This window comes from Aptenodytes patagonicus, chromosome 16 (genome assembly GCF_965638725.1).
Source record: "Aptenodytes patagonicus chromosome 16, bAptPat1.pri.cur, whole genome shotgun sequence".
Classification (NCBI taxonomy): domain Eukaryota; kingdom Metazoa; phylum Chordata; class Aves; order Sphenisciformes; family Spheniscidae; genus Aptenodytes; species Aptenodytes patagonicus.
The window spans coordinates 175,480-197,126 of record NC_134964.1 but is presented as its reverse complement, the minus strand read 5'-3'; the positions used below and the strand labels follow the sequence as shown (position 1 = coordinate 197,126).

The 21,647-nt window shown below is 59.0% G+C and overlaps 1 protein-coding gene across 1 annotated transcript in view; it reads right to left on the bottom strand.

Annotated features, from left to right (window-relative positions):
* Positions 1-1,611: 1,611 nt before the first annotated feature.
* CASKIN2 (CASK interacting protein 2) overlaps positions 1,612-21,647 on the bottom strand; it is a 34,030-nt gene continuing 13,994 nt past the window's right edge. The window contains exons 3-21 of the mRNA XM_076354013.1: positions 13,319-13,370; positions 11,192-11,289; positions 10,932-11,077; positions 10,691-10,786; positions 9,709-9,839; positions 9,377-9,485; positions 9,126-9,234; positions 8,714-8,808; positions 8,515-8,632; positions 8,088-8,270; positions 7,524-7,645; positions 6,951-7,032; positions 6,744-6,838; positions 6,408-6,518; positions 6,191-6,292; positions 5,802-5,940; positions 3,287-5,458; positions 2,850-3,165; positions 1,612-2,594 (exon numbers count right to left, since the gene is read on the bottom strand). Of these exons, the coding sequence (XP_076210128.1) occupies positions 2,498-2,594; positions 2,850-3,165; positions 3,287-5,458; positions 5,802-5,940; positions 6,191-6,292; positions 6,408-6,518; positions 6,744-6,838; positions 6,951-7,032; positions 7,524-7,645; positions 8,088-8,270; positions 8,515-8,632; positions 8,714-8,808; positions 9,126-9,234; positions 9,377-9,485; positions 9,709-9,839; positions 10,691-10,786; positions 10,932-11,077; positions 11,192-11,289; positions 13,319-13,370 (4,373 nt within the window). The 3' untranslated portion in view covers positions 1,612-2,497. The remainder of the gene's footprint in view (positions 2,595-2,849; positions 3,166-3,286; positions 5,459-5,801; positions 5,941-6,190; positions 6,293-6,407; positions 6,519-6,743; positions 6,839-6,950; positions 7,033-7,523; positions 7,646-8,087; positions 8,271-8,514; positions 8,633-8,713; positions 8,809-9,125; positions 9,235-9,376; positions 9,486-9,708; positions 9,840-10,690; positions 10,787-10,931; positions 11,078-11,191; positions 11,290-13,318; positions 13,371-21,647) is intronic.

Sequence of the window (21,647 nt, the reverse complement as noted above, 5' to 3'; positions counted from 1 at the left end):
TTGTGTGATTTGACATGAAGGAGACAACTAGGCAAAACTATCAAAAGGGTAAAATATGCCCCACTGTTTAATAGAATTTAGTCTTAATGGATGTTAGTGGAAAACAAAACACATGATTAACACAAAGAGAGCAGATGGTTTAAAAATCTGTTGTCAGTCTGGTGATTACATGGGCTGTTTTTTCCCCTCACTGTCTTGCTGCATGGAGCAGGTGCAGCCGGGGTCAGTTAGTCCCAGTTGCAGCGTACATAACTTAAACACCATACAGTAGCTTCAAAATAGAGATCTAGAGCTTAAAAAATAGGCATTCTTCTGCAAAATCAAATGTTTTAAGTCCCTTATTGAAAATGAGAGCAGCATGGTGCTGCCCTCAGGTGGCTCAGACAGCGACAGCTCCACCCCAATGTCCTCTTATCCCTGACTCTAGAGTACAAGACAGTTCTGGTTAGTAAATATGTATAATAAATCACATTTAAAATATATACATTGGCCTTTAAAAAAAAAAAACAAAACACAAACATTTACAGTTTATCAACATTGGAAAAAAATAACTGGGCTTGTCCCAGGTTGACTCATGAGAATAAAAATCAGTTTTAAAAGGTTTCTGCAAACCTTTTGATAAAGTGCCACTGGTTGTAGCTATTTAAAAACAATCGGGTCCATGACGTAGCACTTGCCTGTCAGACACGGTCATTTAAATACACTCAATGTGATGTATAAATCAGAGCAACCAACTAGCCAGGAGAGACATCTTAACTGCCTCAAACTGACCTCAAGTCCCAGCCAACAAGATTTTTTTTTTTTTTCCCCAGGGCTTTTTTGTCTTTGCTTTTCAGCTTAGAAGCCAGGCAGGCATCTCCTGCCTACCCGGCCCGTGGCACAACTGCTGCTCATGAGCAGAGACCCTTGGGAACGTCCAGACGGGCTCTGCTCGCAGGGGCTGCTCCCCTTTCCGTGCAAGGGGGCGAGGGGCTATGAACAGTCCAATTCAGTCACAAACTCCTAAAAGGATTGGGAAGCAACTGCCTCTTCAGCCATCTTCTCTCTTTCCAGTTTGGTTTTGCATTGGTAATGTTTTTAAAAAGGGGGCAATATGTGGATCCCCCCCCCCCCCCTTTGTTTGGAATTTTTGTAGCAAATGGCACTTTAGTACAATCTAAGGTTCCCTTCTGGTTCTCTGATGCTTTCATTTGCTTGGCATGCTGAGTGCAAGCCAAGTTCAGGGCTCTTGGACATATTTAGACATGCACTACTAAACAGATCCTGCTAGAGAAATCTGTTTTCAAGCTATATGCAGCCGTTCCTACCGCTTGGATGCGATGAGCTATCACTGCTGTTCCCCTGGTGCAGCCACAGGGCTGTGACTGCATCCAGCCTGTATGCGGCGTAGCTGTTGCTGAGCTGAATTCACCCAATGCACGCGGGGTCACCTCTCCTGCTGGGTTTTAGTGCTGCAAGGAAGCATCTCGAGAGTCCCAAACACTGCTACTGTTTAACAAGGCTCACAGCGGAGTCTGTGCCAGCAGTTCCTGGCAGGGAGGGGGAGTGGGAAAAGGGACCATTCTCTCCCCAAAAAAGGGAAAGGGGAGGGAAAGGGGGGGGGGGGGGGAAGGCACTAACCATGCTGCTACTTCACCCTGGAAGCACTGGGGTGATGGTTTGCGTAATCACGGTGTCAGCAGACGGCAGCCTCCATTTAGCAGCATGATCCAGCCAGACTGGCACAAATGCACAGGCCTTCGGCGCTGCCATCACCATCCTCATCACTCTGGGGAAGGGGCAGGTAGACCTCCATGTCTGGCAGGGCTGTGGCGGAGCATCCACTGCTTCGCAGGCTCTGCCAGTCCCATCTCGAGGGGGTTTGTGGGTCCTACTGGAGGGATTTTGATCCACTTGGATTACATGCTGCCTGATGCTGATGCATTTGGAAAAGCAACAAATAAAGCAGAAAGGTTCCTTCTCGCTCCACAAGCTGCCAAATTGCAGCCAACCCTGTCTTCTTTTAGCTGCTGTCAAGCCTTGCCGGGGCTGGGATCTGCTCAGTAAATAGCCAGCTCGGTGGCAGCTGCCCAGGGAGGTCTCTCCTTTGACACATTGTTGGCAGGGGATAAATAGTAAGAGGCAGGACTCAGCAAAGCAGCGGGGAAAGAGAAAGGTCCCTTGTGGAGGCTCCTTGGCTCTGTGCAAGGGAGTGAGGTCTTCTCCGTGGCCTCCAGGACCGCATGTGCGGGCCCTCTGGGCTCTCCTCCTGCTGCCAGTCTGGTGGGAAATGCCTGACCCCCTCAGAAACCAGCCCGCAGCCACGCTGGCACATGTGATATGGAGCCAGGGACAAGCCAGGAGGGGCAGCTGCATTCCCAGCTGCAGTGCAAAGTGCGGGGAGGGAGGCAGCTGGAGAGATCTGGAGGCACCACTCAGCGCTGGATCTGCTCTCCCCCTGTCACGAGGGGCACTGGCAGAGCAGCCGGAGGTGGGGAGGGGAAGGAGGGAGCAAGCCTCAGTCCAGCATTGCATCCAGCTGGTCAGCCAGATCATCGAACATGTTGCTGATGTCTTCCAGGATGTTCTTGGCCGAGTGCACGGCCCCGGGGTGGCTGGGGACAAAAGGGAGAGACTCAAAACTCCACCCAAAGGCTTCAGGTGCTGATGGGGTAGAACTGGCCAAGCTGGACCTGATCCTCCTGGCAGCAGCCAGAGCTCAGCATGCAGCCAGACTCAAGCATGTGTGACCTGGTGTGGTGCAGGCGTGTGCCCATGCACAGCCCTTCACCTGCCCTTGCTGGGGGCTTCCCAATGCCACCTCGAGGGGCCCAACTCCAGTGTTTCCCTCACCCCCAGTGCTGCCTCACCTTTCCGCCTCCTCCTCTGTGATCTTCTCGGCCGCTTGCAGTGCGGCAGCCAGGGTGGAGTTGGTCTGCTCCAGCCGCTGCTGGGCCAGGGCGGCCCCTGGGGCAGCTGCCAAAGGTTTTGCTGACATCTTGCTACCCGCCTCCAGCATCAGCGAGCCAGGACCAACCAGCGACCCGATCACATCCGGCACCGCCTCGGTGGCTTCCCAGGGAACAACAGTATGGCGGGAGGGCTGCAGGACCTGATGGTAGATGGTCTTGGGCCCGGAGAAGACTAGCTTGGTGGACGCCACGGAGGTGTGCTTGGTGGGGACATCTGCAAAGGAAGGGGACTCATGGCACGTGGTGGCACACATCCTCCTCACCTCCTGTACCAACCCAGGAGGGAGCCTTAGACCCCACCACTGCCTCAGAGACACCCCCACAAGCTCACGTACCTGGAGCAGGCGTCCTCACCACGGTGGTGCTGAGCAGCTCCACGGGGCTGGGGGCTTTGGTGGGGCTTGGTGCCTTCTTGATCCCCTTCTCCAGTGACAAGATGCTTTTCTCTATCTCGGCAATCCTGAACTCCACGCTGTTGTCATCAAAGGCATCCCCGGCCAGCCCAGCCCGTGGTGCTGGTGCTGGCACGGCAGGGCCCGCAATGCTCACTGTTTGGGCCTGGGCATACTGGGGCGCAGGGCTGGCCCCCGCCTCAGCCTGCCCCACCATGCTGAATGCCTTCAGCACTGCCTGCAGCGGCTCCCGCTCCCTGAAGCGGGGCCGGCGCTTCACTGTGTCTGACTCAGTGAGGTTGAACTCTGGCACGGGCGGCTCCTTGGCAGCAGCAGGCACCACCAGCTCCTTCCCAGCGGAGCAGGGGGGCTCCACCAGCTGGGAACTGGGCTCTGTGTCCAGGATGGTCGCGTCGGCCTTGGGGTGCCCAGTGGGCTTTGGCCGCTGTTTGATGGTTAAGTTGCCTTCTTCTGCAAAGGGGATGCACTCGCTGGAGCTATTCTGGGAGGATGAGGAGGAGACCCCCGGCTTGGCCTCCTCCTCTGTGTCTGAGCAGGCATCCTCCCGCCCACCCTGCGCAGCCACCTCCGTCATGGGAGCACTAGGCTCACTGAATGTCCGTCTCCGTGGCTTGCTGCTCTCAAAGGGATCCCTGCTGGCATCGAAAAGTGTGGTGCTGTTGGTGTCACCACCATCATAGGACTCATCGTCCACATCTGCCCCGGGGAGACAGTCTTGAGCCATGTGCAGTGATTTTGGGGCCAGGAGGGGCTTGGGCAGACTCGCCCCTGGTGTCCCCTCCAGCGCAGCCGCCAGGCCCTTCACTGTCCTGCCATGGCCGGCATCACCGGGGCTGGCACCCATGTCGGCCACGTCCTGGGGGGCTGCGGGCTGCTGCTCGGGGTTGGGGGGCTGCTCACCATCTGCCTCGGCAGCAAGGGCACTGGAGACAGAACTGAGGCGCTTCGGAGGCGGCGGTGGAGGGCCCTTGCGCTTGGCCCGGATGGCGAAGGACTGGCTGCGGGTCACCTTGGCATCCATCTGCAGACAGGCCCGCGGCATTTGGCTGCGGCCCGGCCGCCGCGTCAGGGTGGCGTAGGAGCCCAGAGTGCTGGTGGGCGCCCCCTCCTCCTCCTCATGCTCCCCGTCTGACAGCGCGTAGCGGTTCAGGCTGTGTGAACGCTTCTTGTACTTGAAGCCTTCGCCCCCATCGTGCTGCTCCCCAGCCTGCCAGGCGCCCGCAGCCACCCCAGCCGTGGGTGACATGGCGGGTGGCTCCACAGGGCCGCACTGGCTGTGCAGGTAGGAGAAGGCTTTTTGGGCTGACGTCTGCAGGCTGTTCTTCTGTCCGGAGGAGATGGAGGGGTACAGGTGTGCCAGGGTCTTGGGCTGCTCTGCTCCCAGGAGGGAAGGCACTGTCGGGGATTTCAAGGAGACGTGCGGATACATGAAGACATACGGAGCTGTCGCCTTGCTGGGGGTCTGGGGAGGGGTACAGGGGGTGACTGCCGGTGTCCCGGCACCTTTCTGAGCCACTGGCCGGGCATACTGATCTGTGCCTTCGGGCAGGTTCCTCTCCTTGAGAGGGCTGCCCCCACTGCCATTGGCATAGCCATTCAGCCCCTCGGGAGAGATGAGCTTCCCATAGGGCTCAGGACTGGGCCGTCCTGGCAGGCTGGCCGGGCTCTCCTTGCTGCGGGGCGGCGCACAGGACTGCCCGCTGCTGCTGCTGCTCTCCCCACTGCCCAGGCTCTCCTGTGAGGGGCTGGAGAGGTGCAGGGACAGCACATTGTCCTGTGAGTGCCCTGAGCCCCGGGACCGCACTCCGATGCTCTCCTGGCTCCGCGACATCCCCTGGCTGCTCTTGATGCTGAGTGTCTCGTGGCAGCTGTTGGACATGGCTGTCTGGAGCTCGTAGCTGAGCTCACTGTCCTGGAAGGTCGTCATTTTGGGGGTGTGCGGGGACTGGCACTCCCCATTCTCCAGCGACTCGATAGTGACGATGTCCAGGGCACCGGGGACTTTGCGTCTTGCCAGAGTTGCTTCTGCTTGGTTGAGGCTTTTGCGGAGGTCTCTGAGCTTCTTGACAGCCAGCATGATCTTCTTCTGGTGGCCTGCAGGAAGGTTGCAACAGGAAAGGGGCATTAGGTCGGTTCCAGTCCCCAAGGCCTTTGTTTCCTAGCCAAGAAGAGCCACGGTCACGTCACCAACCGGGGCAAAGGCCTCCAGGTTTACCCAAACCCTGCCTATGGGAGGAGACAAACTACGGCTGGTGTCCACCTGGCTCAGCCCAGCTCCAGCCTGCCAAGGGGGGTCTTTAGGGACAACCATGAACCGCCCCTTTCTGAATGCACAGGATGTCCCTGCACCTCCCAGCCCAAGGGAGAACAGGGCGTGAGGACCCGGGTGGGAAACTTGGCTGCCCTGGACCACCCCAGCACAGTGGCAGGGACCCACCCAGCTTGTTGATGCCGATCTCTTGCAGATCCTCCCACGTCAGGTCCGTCACGATGGTGATGGAATCGTAGCCGTTGTTCACCAGCTTTTTGTGGTACTGGGGCAACCCAATGGCACTGAGCCAGTCCATCAGGTCAGCCTGTGAAGAGCACAGAGACACTGCTGTTGAGCATCAAGGGATAGGCAGCACCTTCATCCATCCCCTCTCTGCCTCTAGCCAGGAGACTGTGGTTTGGGGGTGTCTCTGGCTGCAGTAACGCAGGCTGTTGCAGCATGCATTTACTTAAAGACCCCCATCGTGTCCTGTCCTGTCCTGGGGGAAGGTGCCTCTGAGAAAAGACCTGGGGAAAAGAGGGTATCGGACCGAAGCCCTGGTGCCAGGGACTCACCGGGATATAGTTGGGCAGCCACTCAGCAATGCTGAGCTGCCCGATCTCGGTGGAGATCTTCTTCCTGTGGCCTGGTTTGGTCACGCCAATGGCTGTCAGATCCTATCACGAGCAGAGTGGGGCTGTGGTTAGCAGTGGCACGGGGAGTGTGGGGCAGTGGATACCCGCTGCCAGCAGCTCTGGGGGGTGCTGGCCAGGGGGGGAGGATCTGCCTTACCTCTGGGGTCATGCGGCTGATGGTGGGGACATCATAGCCAGCATTGAGGAAGTTGGTGGTGTATGACTCCAGCTGGAATTCGCTCAGCCAGTTGTAAATGGCTTCTGCGTCCTGGGGAGAGGACGGGGCAGAGAGCAGCCCATGATGGTGGCTGCAGGGGCTGGAACGACCTGGCTGCTCCAGGCAAGATGACAGGACCTCCTTGGGCAAGACCCACCTGTCCCCACCATCCCCAAGATCCAGTCCCCTGTGTCCCCAGTGCAGCAAGAGCTGGGCTGAGAGCCCCAAATGTGGCCCTCCCACCCGGCACACCAGGTCCCCAGTTGGCCCAGTTACCTTCCCCTCGAGGAGCTGCTCAGGCCGCAAGAACTGGTGGGAGAAGACTCTGTCTCCAGAGGGGCAGCTGCCTGGGGTCTGGTGGCCCTGTGGCCCTGGCAGAGAGGAGAAAGGAGAACGGTCACGGGGGCACTTGGGCAGTGGGCAGCCCCCAGGGTCAGGGGGACAGCTGTCCTCAAGACCCCGTGGTTTTAGGACATCCCTCACCTGCTGTGGAGGTCAACTGCCCATTGTGGGGCTCCGATCCCAAAAGGTGTTGTTGGAGGTCGTCACTGGCAGAGGGCAGCGGCTGTGAGAGAAGAGGAGTGAGTGGAGCAGGGACCTCCCTCCCTGTCCCCCCAGGTGGGTGCCAGGGTCTGCCTCGCATCCCCAGGAGTCGGGCGGGGGTCCCCACACTGGGCCACCAGGCACAGCTTCACCTAGTGAAGGGCTGTCCCCTTGCAAGAGATCTTGGCAGGATTTGGCCCAGGGCCCTTTTTATCCTCTCAGGTGACACAGGACATGGTGGAGATGCTGTGTGGTACCAACCACAGCCTCCAGCCCTGCTCAAAAGGGCCAGCTGTGTTGTGGGGGGCAACCAGGGACCTCCCAGGAGCATCTCCCCACCGAGTCCCAGCAGTGAATATGTGTTTGGTGGAGGATACTCAGCTCCTGCAGCCTCCCCTTCACTAGGAGGTGCAGGGGGTGACAGGGAAGGTGCTGGGGCTCCATCTCCAGCCCAAGCCAGCCCGGGGCAGGCCTCGGGGAGCAGCACAGGGGGGAGCAGGGGCTGGCGCCTACCCTGGTGTTCTCGATGAGGATGTTGGTGCTCTGTCCGTTGGTGCCCTCGGTGCTCTGGCCACTGCCGGCACTGCGGATGCTGCCGATGCTGCCCTCACTGCCCACACTGTTCCTGTCTCCTGCTGCTCAGGGCAGGTGGGGAGGCTGTCAGCAGCGCCCCAGGATCGGAGCTGACACAGGGCGCAGAGATCCCCGGCAGGGACCCGCGTGCCAACGCAGCTATGCCAGTAAAAACCAGCCTCCCACAAGATCCCTCCAGCCACTGACAATGCATCAGTCCCTCCCGCTTCCCGGCATGCATGGCACGGACAGGGTGACCTGGGCTGGCAAGGGATGCAAGAAGGGGAGGGACATGGGGACACGGCCTGGCCGAGGACATGGGGAGGGAAGGGGCTGCTCTACAGGCTCCCCTAAACTCCCTTTCCCTGCATCTGCTCCTTCTCATCTGGCTGTTTCCCCGCTGGGAGGTGGAAGGAGAGTCTCCCCCTGTGTCCCCCTGCACAGGCAGATCTGGGAACAGGAGAAGGTCCCCAGCCCCTCTCCCTCCCCAGCTGCACCCCTGACCTGAGCTGTCAGGGCCTGGGGCCGTCCGGGTTAGGGTGAGGTGGCCATAGGCTGCTGGGATGCTCGGGGCTGCCTGGTGAGGAGACTCATCGGGGAGGTGCTGCAGCCTGCCGGGGGGGGCCGGGAGGGCCCCAGGGGGACCCTGGTGCTGGTGCGTGGGCGCCACGCGGGGGACAATCATGCCTGCATTCAAAAACAAAACACGCGTGGTCAGAGCTCGTGCAGGAAGCAGCATGGGGGGGAATATCTGAGCCTCAACCCCCAAATCACCACCCCACCAATGATGCAACCCCCTGTGGCACCCCAAGTCATTCTCTTTTCCCATAGCTAGCCAGGGCTGCGGGGACCTGTCCTACAGGAGGTGCCAGGAAAGCCGGGATGGTTTCACACAGGGACTGTCCCTGGCATGCCCAGGACAGCCACTGACCTGTTCGCTTGCTGATGACTTCGGCGATGGAGGGGGGGAAGTACCCGACCCGATCGGTGCCTTTCTGAGCATCATGGATGTGCCCCTTCCATCGCCCATCTGGATGCTGCTCCAGGACCTGCGGTGGGGACGAGAGGGATGGCATTGGTACCTGGGGCCATGGCAGAGCAGGGGGACGGGGAGTAGGGAGTAGCCTCACTGTGATGACATCTCCTGCCCGGACGTTGAGAGCAGTCGGGTCGTGGAGGTTCCAAAAATCCTTCAAAGCTCGGACCTTCAGGATTCCTGATGCCTCTGAAGACAAGGGACGGAGGAAAGAAAGAAGGTGCCAGAGTGCAGGGGGAAGGAGAGCAGTTCGGGGAAGGTGGAAGGAGAAAACAAGAGTGAGGAGAGGGGAGAAGAGAACATTAATACTGCAGGAAGGACTCAATCCCTGGACATTGCCCGCATGGAGAATGGGGGCACACCTGATGGGACTGGGATGCTGACACTCACAGCCAGACCGGTTTAGGCTGTTCAGGAGGAGCACTGGGAGCCCCAGGCAGGTCCCGTGGGGAAGAAGCCCCTCTCAGTGCCAGGCAGTGCCCGGCCGCGCGCTGGTCCCACCTCACCTCTCAGCAGCTGCTTGATGTCCTTGCTGGCGTGAGAGGTGGTGAACTGGTTCACGATGTCCAGTGCCGTCTGGTTGTAGGTGTTCCTGATGTTCACGTCAACACCACCCTGCCCAGGAAGGAACATGGTCAGGGACAGACCCCGCAGCTGCTGTCGGACCCACAGGGGACGGAGGGACTGAGGGGAGGGGGGTGATGGCTGACACCCAGGGGCTTGTTGCCCTGTGCAGCCCTGTCCTCGCTGCGCTCACCTCCAGCAGCAAGCGCACCACGTCCGTTTTGCCATAGAGCGCGGCCTCGTGCAGGGCTGTGCCCGTCTTTGTCTGCTTGTTGATCTCGATCCCAGCCTTCAGCAGCTGCCTGGTAGGATGGAGGGAGAGGCATGAATGGGAGGACATGGATATCAGGGCCAGGTGATTGGCTGCTTTGCAATGGGAAGGGGACAACCCCTTGCACCACTGAGGCTTTGGGGCCAAGGGACCGAAGCCCGCAGCAGGGAGGTGGGTTTGGGAGGAAGCAGGGCTGAAGCTATGATGGGTTTTTTTTTAGGATAGGGCAGTGCCCCGAGCTGGCAGGGGGTTACCTGATGATCTCCTTGTGCCCATTCTTGGCTGCCAGGTGCAGCGGGGTGGTGTAGTTGGGGTCAGTGGCATCCTTGGACTGTCCTTCCAGGAGGGCGACACACAGATGGCTGTTCAGCAGCAGCTGGGCCACCTGCACGGAGCACTGAGGTGAGCAGCAGGATGCAGGTACCCCCACCTTCACCCTCCCAGCGAGGGGCTTGCCCTCAGGGCCAGCCCTCTGCTCCCCATCCCACCACTCCCCTCCATCCGCAGCCCCAGGGCTCGGCTGGAGCCGGATGCTGCTTGGCAGGGCCACACTGTCGCGAGGGGCACAACAGCCAGAAATAGTCTTCCCGTAATCGGGCTTTTCAGACCAAGCCCTAAAAAGCTCCAGTCTCTCCAAGCCCAGAGCAACTCTCAGTGTCTCAGGGCAGCCCAAAGGAGTTATTTTTACTGCCCTGTTTATAGCTGTAGACATTATAGATACTCCAAAAATGGAAATATCCCCCCAGTCCCCTCCCCGGTGGGGCACGGGACAGTCTGGCTGGCCACGCTCCAGCCCAGTCCTGCAATGTGGTGCTGGCTTGGCTGGGGTCTCCCGGGGCATAGGGTGGCCCTGTCCCCATGAGCCATGCCAGGGATCTCGAGCAGCTGAGCAGGGCCAGGCGCTCAGGTCTTGCAGGGATTAGCCAGCTCAGCCTATCTGTGCTTAAAACGGGAGCGAAGCTGGGGCCAGTGGGGGGAACGAGGACTCCTGGCTTCTCTCCCAGCCTGACGCTGCCCTGCTGCGAGGTCGCGAACAAAACCCTCAGCTCCTGGGTTCAGGATCCAGCCTTGCCTGGCCACAGGAGGAGGCAGGTGCTGCCTGCCAGGCTCCAAGGCTCATGGAGGAGGGAGAGCGGTCACGGTGGGACCCAGCACTTTGCTCCCAGAGGAGCCAGCTGGCTCCAGAGCCGCCCCCGGAGAAGTGCCCAGTGCAGGGCAGAGCCCTGCAGCACTTACCTTCAGCCGCCCAAACTCACAGGCCAGGTCCAGGGGAGTTTTCTTCGCCTTGTTGATGAGGCAGGGGTTGGACTGGTGCTGGAGCAGCATCTCTGACTGTGGGGGAGCAGCGTGGTACGGGGCTTAGCATCATCCCACACCCCTGCCTCCCTACCACCCGGCACAATGGGGTTTGCCCCCACCCACACACCCCCAGAGAGACCTGGGGTGTGTGTGTGGGTGGCGCTGGGCTCTGACTTACCACCTCATAGTGGCCATACTGCGCCGAGAGGTGCAGCGGGATCTGACCGTCCAGTGAAGCCATGTTGACGGAGGCGGCAGCACGCAGCAGCACCCGCACTGGCTCCACGCGCCCCTGCCAGGCCGCATAGTGCAGGGGGCGCATCCCTGCAGGGGAACAGGGCTCAGCAGGCCTGGATGCGGCCCCCAGCCTCGCTCGGAGGGCTGAGCCGGCTGCTGGAAGCACGGGGCCATGCCGGGGGGGGGGGGGTCACCCCTTACCGTTGCTGTCCTTGATGTCGACAGTGGCCTGTGCTTCCAGCAGCAGTGAGATGAGGTCCAGGCTGCCGCCCAGGGCTGCGTGGTGCAGCGCCGAGAACCTGTGACACAAGGCAGGGCTCAGCCCAGCCCCAGTCCCTGCCGTGCTGTCCCTACAGCCGCCGCCTACACAGGGACATGGGCCAAGGGCCAGGACGGTCACCAGCTGTTCATGACTACGTCCCTCCTGATTCCCTGTTCCCAGTGCCTCGGTTTCCCCATAGCAAAGCAGAGATAAATCCCTCCATGCTGTCTGTGCCCCAGGGCTCAGTGAGGGAAGCAGGGACCCTGTGCACCCCCTGAGACCCCAGCGAGAAGGGTCCATCACCCCCCTGCCCTGTGAGGGGGGCAAGCAGGCGGGATGGAGAGAGATGCATCTCCCCTCTCCGTGGTGCAGCTAGGCAGCCCAAAGCCGCGCTGCTAACAGCACCTGGCAAACTCACTGGCCCCATGGCTACTCCTGGCCCCTCTACCAGCCACCCCCTCTCTGTGCCAGCAGGGATGCTGGGAGCCCACGGCACAGTGTGGGAGGCCGCTGGTAATGAAAGAGCCCTGTGTCTCAGGGCTGGGAAAGGGGCCTGTCTGCCCAGCGCCCCCCCCCATGCTGTCACGTGAAGGGCCACAGCCGAGTGAAGGGTCCCTGCGCTGCTGGGGATTCGCCCATGTGCTGCTCCAAGGGGTGCAGGGAGCTCCAGACAGTGCCAGCCCAGGGCTCTGATGGACTCAGCAGTGTCCCAGCCCCATGCTGGGGATGCAGCCCAGCTGACACAGCTCTCCTCCTGACCCGCAGTCTGAGGGCACCCCCAAATCCCTGCACAGGATCTCTAGGCATCGCAGGAGGGATGCTGCTCCCTCCTTCAGTGCAGCCGCCGTGTCCCTTAGCCCACGCCAAAACCTCTGCCTTGAAGTGAGAATGCAGGTGATACAAAATCCCCTTAAGCCATCCCTGCGGGGATCCTTGCGGGGCCAGCTCTGCCCTGGAGGCACCTGCACAAACCCACACTTGCCCGCTGCATCATCTCCAAGTTGCAAGCAAGGCGATGCCGGGGACACCACCAGTGTGGCTCTCCCAGGAGGGTGCATGCTGCCATCTCTGTGCATGGGTCTCACCTCCCCACCATCCCCTTCCTATGCCCCAGTAAAACCTAACATGCCGCTTGCACTGTTAATACCCTGCACGCTGCACATGGCCCTCTGGTGAGGAACAGACCCTTTACCACGTTCCCGTGAGCAGCCCTCCTGGAGCAGCCTGAGCACAAGCCCCCGTGCCTTATCAGAATCAGATCATTGCTTCTATTATTACTTTTTTTTCCTATTAAGCTCCATCTGCAGTATTATTTTTTAAGACAGAGCCATCCTGCACATTTTCAACCCCCTGCTGGCCTGTTAGGACTCATCACGGACACCTCCTCCTACAGAGTCCTTGAAAAGAAAACATGTAGAAATTAGGCACAACAACAGTACATAAAACAATGCTAATAACTCATGGGTCAGAGTTAATTCAATAAGAATAACGTGCTTATTTATTTTATGTGCCTTTGTGGTTTCTTTAACTCTCAGTACCCAGCTTATTAAGTGCTTGGATTTTGGAAGTGATGAGCTACACAAATATGCTGTGGTCATTTGGCAACCTCATCTTTTCTTTCTCTACCCCCCTAAATGAAGGGATTTTGCTCTTGGGATATTAAACACAGACACAAGCATGTGCAGGTGCTGTGGCCAGCTGGGTGCTCCTCTGTGCTTCAACCAGCACCCAGAACATGGGGCACTGGCTAGACACGCTGCGATCCCTTTTCACCCCCAGTCCTACGGAGGGGGACGCAGAAGAGCTTTACGAAGGATTTTGCAGGACGGATTGAGCACAGCCCTCAGCTAAGATCCAGGCAGGTGTTGGGTCTGTCTCTGCAGGGCTTGCCCTGGTTTTGGGACACGGCACCCTCTCAGGATGCTGTTGCATTCTCTGGGGCTCAGCAGCTACCCTCGAAAGCTTTATGATACCCAGGAGCTGCAGAACCAACTGGATATTGGGTAGAACAAGCCCACCCACACTGGTAGTAGCAGCACCCAGCACCCTATCCGGGGAGCACTCACCCGTCCGCATCCTGGTAGTTCACATTCAGGCGCTTGGCAGATCCCAGGAGCTCTGCAGAGAGAAGAGGCAAAGGTCAGGGCAGGAGGCAAAGCCCACACAGCCCCCGGGACCCCATGTGAACCCCATCCCACGGCCACACCGACCTCCCAGCGCACAGAACAGCGCCTGGCCCATCCCAGTGGCCTTGCCTCTCCTCTCACTCCACGTTCACCTCCACAAACCCTCAACAGGCTGACCCAGCTCAAGCTCAGACCCTTTCCTCCCTCCGTCTCTCCTGCCCCATCTCTGCGCGCCCCTGGGACGGGTCGGACCCTGCAGCTCCTGTCACCCCAGCTTGGCGGGATGGCACTTCTCTCCCCTTTATAGGCAGCAACATCCCAAAACTGCTGAGCAGGGCCGTTCCTCCCCCCACTTGCTCCCTGTGCCTGCTGCTGCCACCGAGGCCTGGCCCACAGACCACATCGCTGGCATTTTTATGGCCAGGGCAGAGGCTGAAGCCTCCAGCTGTGAATGCAAGGATTGTGCCACCTCAGATATCCCCGTTCCCCCACACATCCCTCCCTCCCCTTCGGAGACCACTGAGTGGCAGAGGATGCTCACCCCACCCTCAGCACAGCCTCACGCGCGCCCTCAGCTCCCCACTCCTTCCCGCAATTAATTCGAATGAATTCCTTCCGCCCACACAGGGAGGACATTTTATTCTTCACCAAGGGGTTGAGAGTGGATTAACATCTCTGGAATTCATCCACCAAGTCAAAAGGGAAAGAAAGGGGAAGGTATGTGCGGGGCAAGAAATGCCGCCGCTCCTCCTCTGCCTTTCCAGGCAGCCCCATCGCCGAGCTGGGGAGGATTAAATGCTTTGAAAAGTTTCTGTGCTGTTTTCTATGGAAAATCAAAGTCTGAGACCCGGGCTCCGAGCCTGGAGTAAAACAGCTGCTCAAACCCCCCTGAAACGTGGTGGGGTCCTGAGGAAGGAGCCCCCTCCCTTGCTGCCAGGCCAATCTCTGGGGTTGCAGCTCTCTCCTCTCTCTCTCCTCCTCCCCTCCTCCTCCATTGCCTTGCCTTGCCTTGCCTTTCTTTTCCTTTCTCTTCTCTCCATTCCCTTCTCTTTTCCTCCTCTCCCAAGCTCTCTGCCCAACTCACGTGGCAGATCCCATACAAAGCTGCGTGACCCCTCTGCCGGGAAAGAGAGCTGAAGAGGGGGCCGGCTCATTCATCGTGCAAATGGATAATTAAAGAAAACCAAGGAATGGTGTGTTCATTACTGCAATTTACTGTTTTGTAAACAGTCTAATTAATGCAAAATGGGCTTGGAGTGGCTCCTGGTGAAGGACTCATGACTGGTCACCACAGCTGAGGAGATCAGGATGGGATCATTCTAATTAGCTCTTCCAGGGGCTGTTCATCTTCAGTGAGCAGCTCTGCCAACCCAAAAGCCCTTCCCGAAGGAACCAGCTCCCAAAGCCATCACTCAGCAGAGCTCCTGCTTTTCCCTTCCAGCCCTGTATCACCTGAGAGCCCAGGATAGGATCCGGGGTCTCCATCAAGGACAAGCCGCTTCCCTCGGCCCCGCCGGCCATGAAAAAATAACATTTCACTTGTGAACCAGCCACTTCTGACCCGAGTCATGGAGTGACCATAACCAGAGCCCCACGGTGCCTCTTGCACAGAGCCAGGATCGCGCTTGGGGTGTACAGCAGAGCCAGGACTGCAGTTGGCTGTGGTGGGCAAAGGCCTCATCCTGCCCCTCTGAAAGTCTTGGGATGGATCCTGCAAGCGGGGAGCAGGAAGGGCTGGGAAGTGTTCGCTGCTGGGGGATTTCCAAAGGACGCAACTGAGATAAAATTAAAAATAAACAAAGGATTCCACTAAGCTGTAGGCAATGTCCTTGAAGCTATCACATCCCACTCCCTGAGTGATCCCCCAGCCCCCCTGCCTTTTAATCGGGGTTTTTAAAGGATGTTCTGTGCAGTGGGAACTGAAGGCCAATGTGGGTTTGCGCCCATCAGCTGTAGCTGAAAATTGCCATGGGGTTTTGCTGCTGAGAAAGGGGGTGTGTGTGTGAGGGGGTGTCCTTACCCACGGCAGGAGGGGCAGAACCTGAACCGCACAAGCCGGGCAGCAGAGTGGAGCCAAGCGGGCGGTGCTGGGAAAAGAAGGGCTGGATGGAGATGCCCACTGAGCACAAGCACAACTGAAAGAGGCAGAAATATCCCACAGGCCCTGGGGGCTGGTTCTGGAGTTGAGCAATGCCCACTATTTGAAGAGGGAGAGCTCACCCCAAAATCCCATCCCTGACCTCCTCCTACAAGGGGACCGGGCTAGCCTGTGGGGTCTAGTAAGCAGGGCTGGGATGCAGTAGGTGTCCCAGGACATGGCATTTGTCCCTGTCCGCTCCCAGGAGGCAGCTGTCAGCATCTGCACAGCAAAATGCCTGTGTCCTTGCTCCTTTCCTGAGCAACATTCCTCAAATTAGTTCCCTGCTCCGGAAGCCCAGCAAGGTCAGGACACGGGGCAGGAGACCATGCGGACGCGGCATGGGTGGCTGGGAAAGCAGCAGGTCCCAAAAAGTGGAGTCGGGAGCAGCATCCCCTTTGGCACTCTTCCCGAATGTCAATGCAATAATGCTCGTATCCACCTCGGGCAGGAAGGGAAAGAGTTCGTCCCTGGCTTGTAGCTGGGTAAATTGCTGCTTAGAGAGCTGGAGGGTTTGCAGCCAGGCTGGAAGGTAAAACGTGGGTAGGAAAGGGGCCAGGCACCCTGGCACTGCAGGCACGAAGGCACGAGCAAAGAGAAGAGTGGAGGGATGGAGGGGAAAACAGAGCACAGTCAGACAGCTGGGACCCCTTCGCCAGCACCGTCCTGCTGCACGCCTCTGCACTGTACGGCACGTGAGGCCAGCAAAGCAACCCCAAAGACAGCCCTGCCTCAATGGGGAGCCAGAGCCAGGACGGGGTGAAGCAGCGGGGCAGCACAAGGACTGCCCAGGGGGTGCCACCAAACCCTGTCATGCTCCTGGGGACGCAGTGACAGGAAGGCAGGTGATGGATGCTTCCCTGCATCCCCTCTTCCTCATTCCATCTGTGTACTCCTTTTGACCGATTCCCCCATTTTTCTCCCCATTTCTTCAGCCCCTTCTCTCCCTGTCAGTGCCCTGGCAGCTCCAGGCTCCCAGGCCTTTCCCACCCAGACGTTTTGGGGGTCAGCAGAGGCTGGGCCAAGCCATTCCTAATCACACAACCCTCCCAGACCAGCTGGTTTGGAGGCATGGCTCTGGCTGGGAGACCACAGAGCTGGGCTGGGAAAGGGCTGCGGGATCGGGGCTGATCCAGTCATGGCACTGGGATGGGGCGGCCGGACCCTTCGCAGCCTAATTGTCACCTCCTTTGGGTTTGCATCGGGGTGGGAGCACCTGCGGGCCTGATCCGCACCCCCCCACTCCCCGCCAGGAGCACACTCACATCCCAGAAAGATGAACCCAGAAAAACATGGACCCAGCGCTGAAATGCAAAAAGCCCCGAAGGGGATATTTCCAGGGGAAAACCTGGCTTGGCACACCCCAAGGGTTAACTCTGGCTGTGGGTTCCCCCTGCTCAGCCCTGCTCCCCAACATGACTCCTCCAAGGGGTCCCACCGAGCTCCCACCCCATTCTACCCCTCCCCTCCGATGCATTTGCCGGTGCCTGCCTGGGCAGGATGAGGCTCAGCAGTGTGGGGCCAGGGCTGAGCGAGGCCTCGAGGGAGCCAGTGAGCTTCTGTGCGGCGTCTGGCTGCCAAGCGGCAGGCGGGAATCACCTCCGGAGCACTCCGGCAAATTGCTTACAAATGTAGGACCCATGTGCTCTGCTGGGCGCCGGCCATGGCAAAGGCAGCGTGGCCACCCTCTCGCCAGACGGGGCCGAGACCCTCATTCGCAGCCCACTCTCGCTCCAGCTCTGGCCCCAGCTGGGAAGAAAGTGCCGGCCCTCGGCCTTTCGGATCCTCGCTGGTGGGGGGGGCCAGAATGGCGCAGCCCTGCATGGCGTGTTTCCAACCAGCTCTCCTGACCAAGCAGTCCCCTCTGTCGTGCTGCACCCCATGCCTCAGTTTCCCCGTGGAGCTGGGCTGCACTGCACCCCCATGGCGGGGATGCCAGTCCAGGCTGAGCTCCCCATGGGGTGCAGGGGGCACCCAGGGAGCAGCTGGCCAGGGCAGGTACCTCACCTGCACTGCTGGCAGCCGGCCCAGCACAAACCCGTATTTACCCCCCAGGGGCGCTCGCCCGGCACCGGCTGTGCTGGCTGCATGGAGCATGCCCTCACCTGGCCCGGCTGGCACCCCCTGTGCCAGCACGCTGGGCACCCTGCATCACCCCGTGCCCTTCACCGGAGACCTCATCCCTGTGGGGACACCCTTGAGCTTCACCCTGAGGTCTCAGAGGTGGACACGATCCCTCCCAAGCACTGAACTGCTCACCACTTGCTGAGAAGGAGCGACACATGCTTGCCTGGGTTTGGCTGGGGAAGGAAATGCCCAAATATCCCATGTCCCCTCCAAAGCGCCCCTTGGAGACTCCTGCCCTGGCTCTCACATGGAGAGTCAGGCTCCAGAAAGCAGTGCTTTTGCTGTGACCCCTCCCAATTTTGCCCACCCAGTGTGTCCACGCAGAGCTCCTCCGCTGCAAGCCTTTGTCTCTGTGCAGGACAGAGATCTATAACTCAAGACACACCTCCTTGCCAGAGATGCCTTGAAAAAATACACCTTTCTGCTAGTCCTGCATCACAGACCCTCATCCCTTCCCCTTGCCCTGGGAAATTGCATCCCCACACCGCTGGCTGCAAGTATCCCTGTGCCACGAGCCTCTCCGCACTGCAGGTCTGAGCATCCCTGTATCATGAGCATCCCCGTACTGCCAACCACAAGCATTCCTCAGCATTCAGCCTGAGCATTCCTGCACCACGAGCATCCCTGCACTGCCGGCCACGAGTACCCTGCACACAGAGATGCTCTGTCTGGGCACTGCAGAAACACTATCCTGCTGCCCTGGGCAGTGGGAGAAGGACTGTGTGCTCTGGACACACCAAACACATGCGCATACCCTCTTGGGAAAATAAAATCCACCTGGGGACTGTCACCACTAAGCCAATAAACCAGCTGGAGGAGCTAATCAGCTGCGATCCTGCAGAGCACCAGCTGTCTCTGATGGTGGTGGCAGCCTCCTGGGCTGGAAGCGGAGCCGGCAGCTTCACCCAACCTTCCCTGCCCAGCCATGACCTGTGCTGACGGCCTGGAGTGGCCCTGCCCCGACATACGGTGGGTTTGTGCTGGGGCTCAGGAGAGACTCGATGTCTCGCCCAAAATCAAGATCCAAAGAGGTGACGTCCATCTCTCTTTTGCAGGAATCACCCTTCCCTGTTGCCCCTTCATCTGCAGGCACGTCTGCTGCAGCCACCCACACCCGGCTCCTCCCAGCGCAGCCTCCTGGCAAACCGGCTTCTTCAGGTGCAATTTCCCAATAGGTTCCGAAGAGATTTGCCCGCTTCGATAGGGAAGGAACTCGGCCACAGAGACGTTAAGAAACTCAACCAAAGTTGCCCAGCAAGCTTGGGGCGGAGGTTGGGTGAGAGCCAAGGGCTCCTGACCCTGGCTGCCTGCTGTAGCCACCAGCCCACACCCCAAACGCCAAGCCCAGCACTGTGTCCAGCTCCCTGGGCAGGCAGGGGCCCCCCTATTTCCCCCGTGGTTATGGTGGGTGAATTTGGCTGCCAGGGTGCTGCTACCTGGGATACCCAGCTGAGCGCCCATCCCTGTGTCCAAATGCCACGGGTGTCCAAATGCCATGGGTGTCCAAATGCCACAGGTGTTTTCCTGCCTGCAAATGGCCTGTGCCGGGGTTTGAGGCTTCGCAGCATCCCTGCAAACAGGCTCCCCACCAACACCAACAGGTCCTCTGCCAAGCCAGGCACTGCAGGGTGGGTCCAACTGGGGCAAAGCCACTGGGTTAACTGGCAGGGACGGGGAGGCTCCAATCAGGGAGGCAGATTCCCATCAACACAGGGCAAATGGCAGTGATGGGAGAGCGCGACATAGCAGGGAGCCCCTTATCTTTCCCCACACCAGTGTCTGGCAACTCCATGAGAACAATTGGTGTCTTCACCCCTTGAGAAACGTACCCAACCCAGGTGTGAGACAGATTGGACCTGGCCAGGGCCCTGCCTGCTTTGATGCTGCACAGGCTGCACGATGGCTGTTGCACCCAAGCCCCGCTCCTGGTTTCAGCAGCCCAGGTCCAGCTGGAATAACCCCAGCAGGTGCAGCAACTCCTGGCAGCTCCTCACAGCATCCCGAGGGCTGGACATATCATCCCTGTGCTGTGAGCATCCCCACACCAAAACACAGACTGCTTGTCTCTAACCTCAGCAGCCTCCACCATTCACCCCTGGCTTGAGCCTCAAATCTTAGGGCTTACAGCCACGCAGAGCCCACGTTGCCCCTGCCACCAAGCTGCCTCTGTCGATGGCATGTCTGAATCTCTTCTGGCAGCTCTGCCTCCCTCCTCATCTATGCTTTCTCCTTCTCTAAGCAGTCCCGTCCTGCAACGTCTTCAGATATGATGGTGGATGATGGTGAAGGCAGGCAACGGCAAAGGCAGAGGAATTTGAGAGGTCCAAGGCATCTGCCTTCTTCCCTAGGCTGGGGACCCATGACAGGCGAAGAGGAGGGTTTGGGCACAAGGCAGCAGGACCAACTAGCAGCCTTTTTCCTTCTTTGGGAAAGGCTGGGAACCTTTTTCCCAGGGAAAATCCAACAATTCAGTTTTTTAAAGAGGTTGGCAGCAGAAGGGAGCAGGGGCAGCATCCATGCACAGCACAGACATTTGATTGCTCACCCCCAGCCCTGGGACACCCAGCCAGACCCCCAATTTCCCTCCGCTGCTTCCCCCACCAAGCAAAGCAGGAAAAACCAGGCAGCTTATTCAAAGCAAAGGCTCCCAGAACAATGAAAGGAAAAGCAGAGTCGGATACTCCATCTCCATCCACGCAGCTGGAAAGAAGGTGCAGCTCTCGCCTCTTGCCCCTGAGGTTTGACAGCCACAGAGGGGATGGAGGGGGCAAATGCCAAGGGGAGGAAACCGCATCACAGGAGTCCTTTGGGGCTGGATTCACCCCTTGTAAAAGCCAAACACGTGCTCCTGCTTTGAGTTTCAGGCCCCCAGAAGGATCTCAGCTGCGTGGTGGAATGAACAGCATTGACTCCCCTTCCCCACAGTAATTTGGGGGTTCGCATCAGCTGCCTACCCCAAAGCAATGCGACCCAGCCCAGCTCCCCCGGCAAGGGGAAGCGGTAACACCCTTTCCCCACGAAGACAAATTCACATCCCCCAGCCCCGGCCAGGATGGAAACAGCTGGGAAAGGCTTTGGGTGGGGGAAGCCGGGTGGCTCCTTCAGAGATACAAGGGCTCCTTTCCCAGCTGGCTAGGGAAACGCGTTACCGGGAGGTGAAGTCACCATCCCTGCTGGGACCTGGCTATTCCGCTCTCCAGGATATGAACTCAGAGGAGCTGTATTTGCCCAGGGAAGAGGTGGAGCCTTTTCCATTTCCCCCATCCTTCCGAAAGGACAGGATGCCTCCCGAGTGGGAAGAGATGGGGCGATAGTGGTGGGGGCCGGTGGCCAAGCACAAGCTGCGCCTGCGGTGCATCGCCAGGCATGCCGCAGGGCCAAGAGCCACCTGTGGGCTGCAGGACATGGGGCCCAGCAGAGCATCTGGTCCAGCATTAACAACATGCCTTGGCTCCCGTTCAACTGGTTCCATACTGGTTCCAACTGGTTCCCCTGGGAGCCAGGGAAGGGGCCATGGGGCTCCAGTGCCCCCTGGGTACCCAGGTAAATGGGCTGCACCTACAGACACCCTCAGCATTCTCATTAACACGATACCAAGCAAATGGCACATTAATATAATCCATGGAGGATGCTCAACAGATCAACAAGGGCAGAAATAACACAAAAGGGACTTAGAGAGATTAGGAGAACAAACCCAGGCAGATTCAACCAGGGAAAATTGCAGACTGCAGCATCTGGGGAAAAATAATCCGACCAGCAGACGATCAATGGGAGGAAGAAAAAGGGGAAGCAGGATGTGGGGGGACGGTGAGAGCAGCGTGAGCACAGGCACGGAGGGAGCTGCTGGTGAGGAAAACAACCTCAGCAGCCCTGTGCCAAGGGATGTCACTTCCCGGGGTACAATCTTCCATCGTGTGCCCAGGGCTGTGAACATGACACAGGCTCACGGGGGACATGAGAGGCTTGGGGGGACATGAGAGGCAAGCAGCAGGAGCTGGCAGCCAA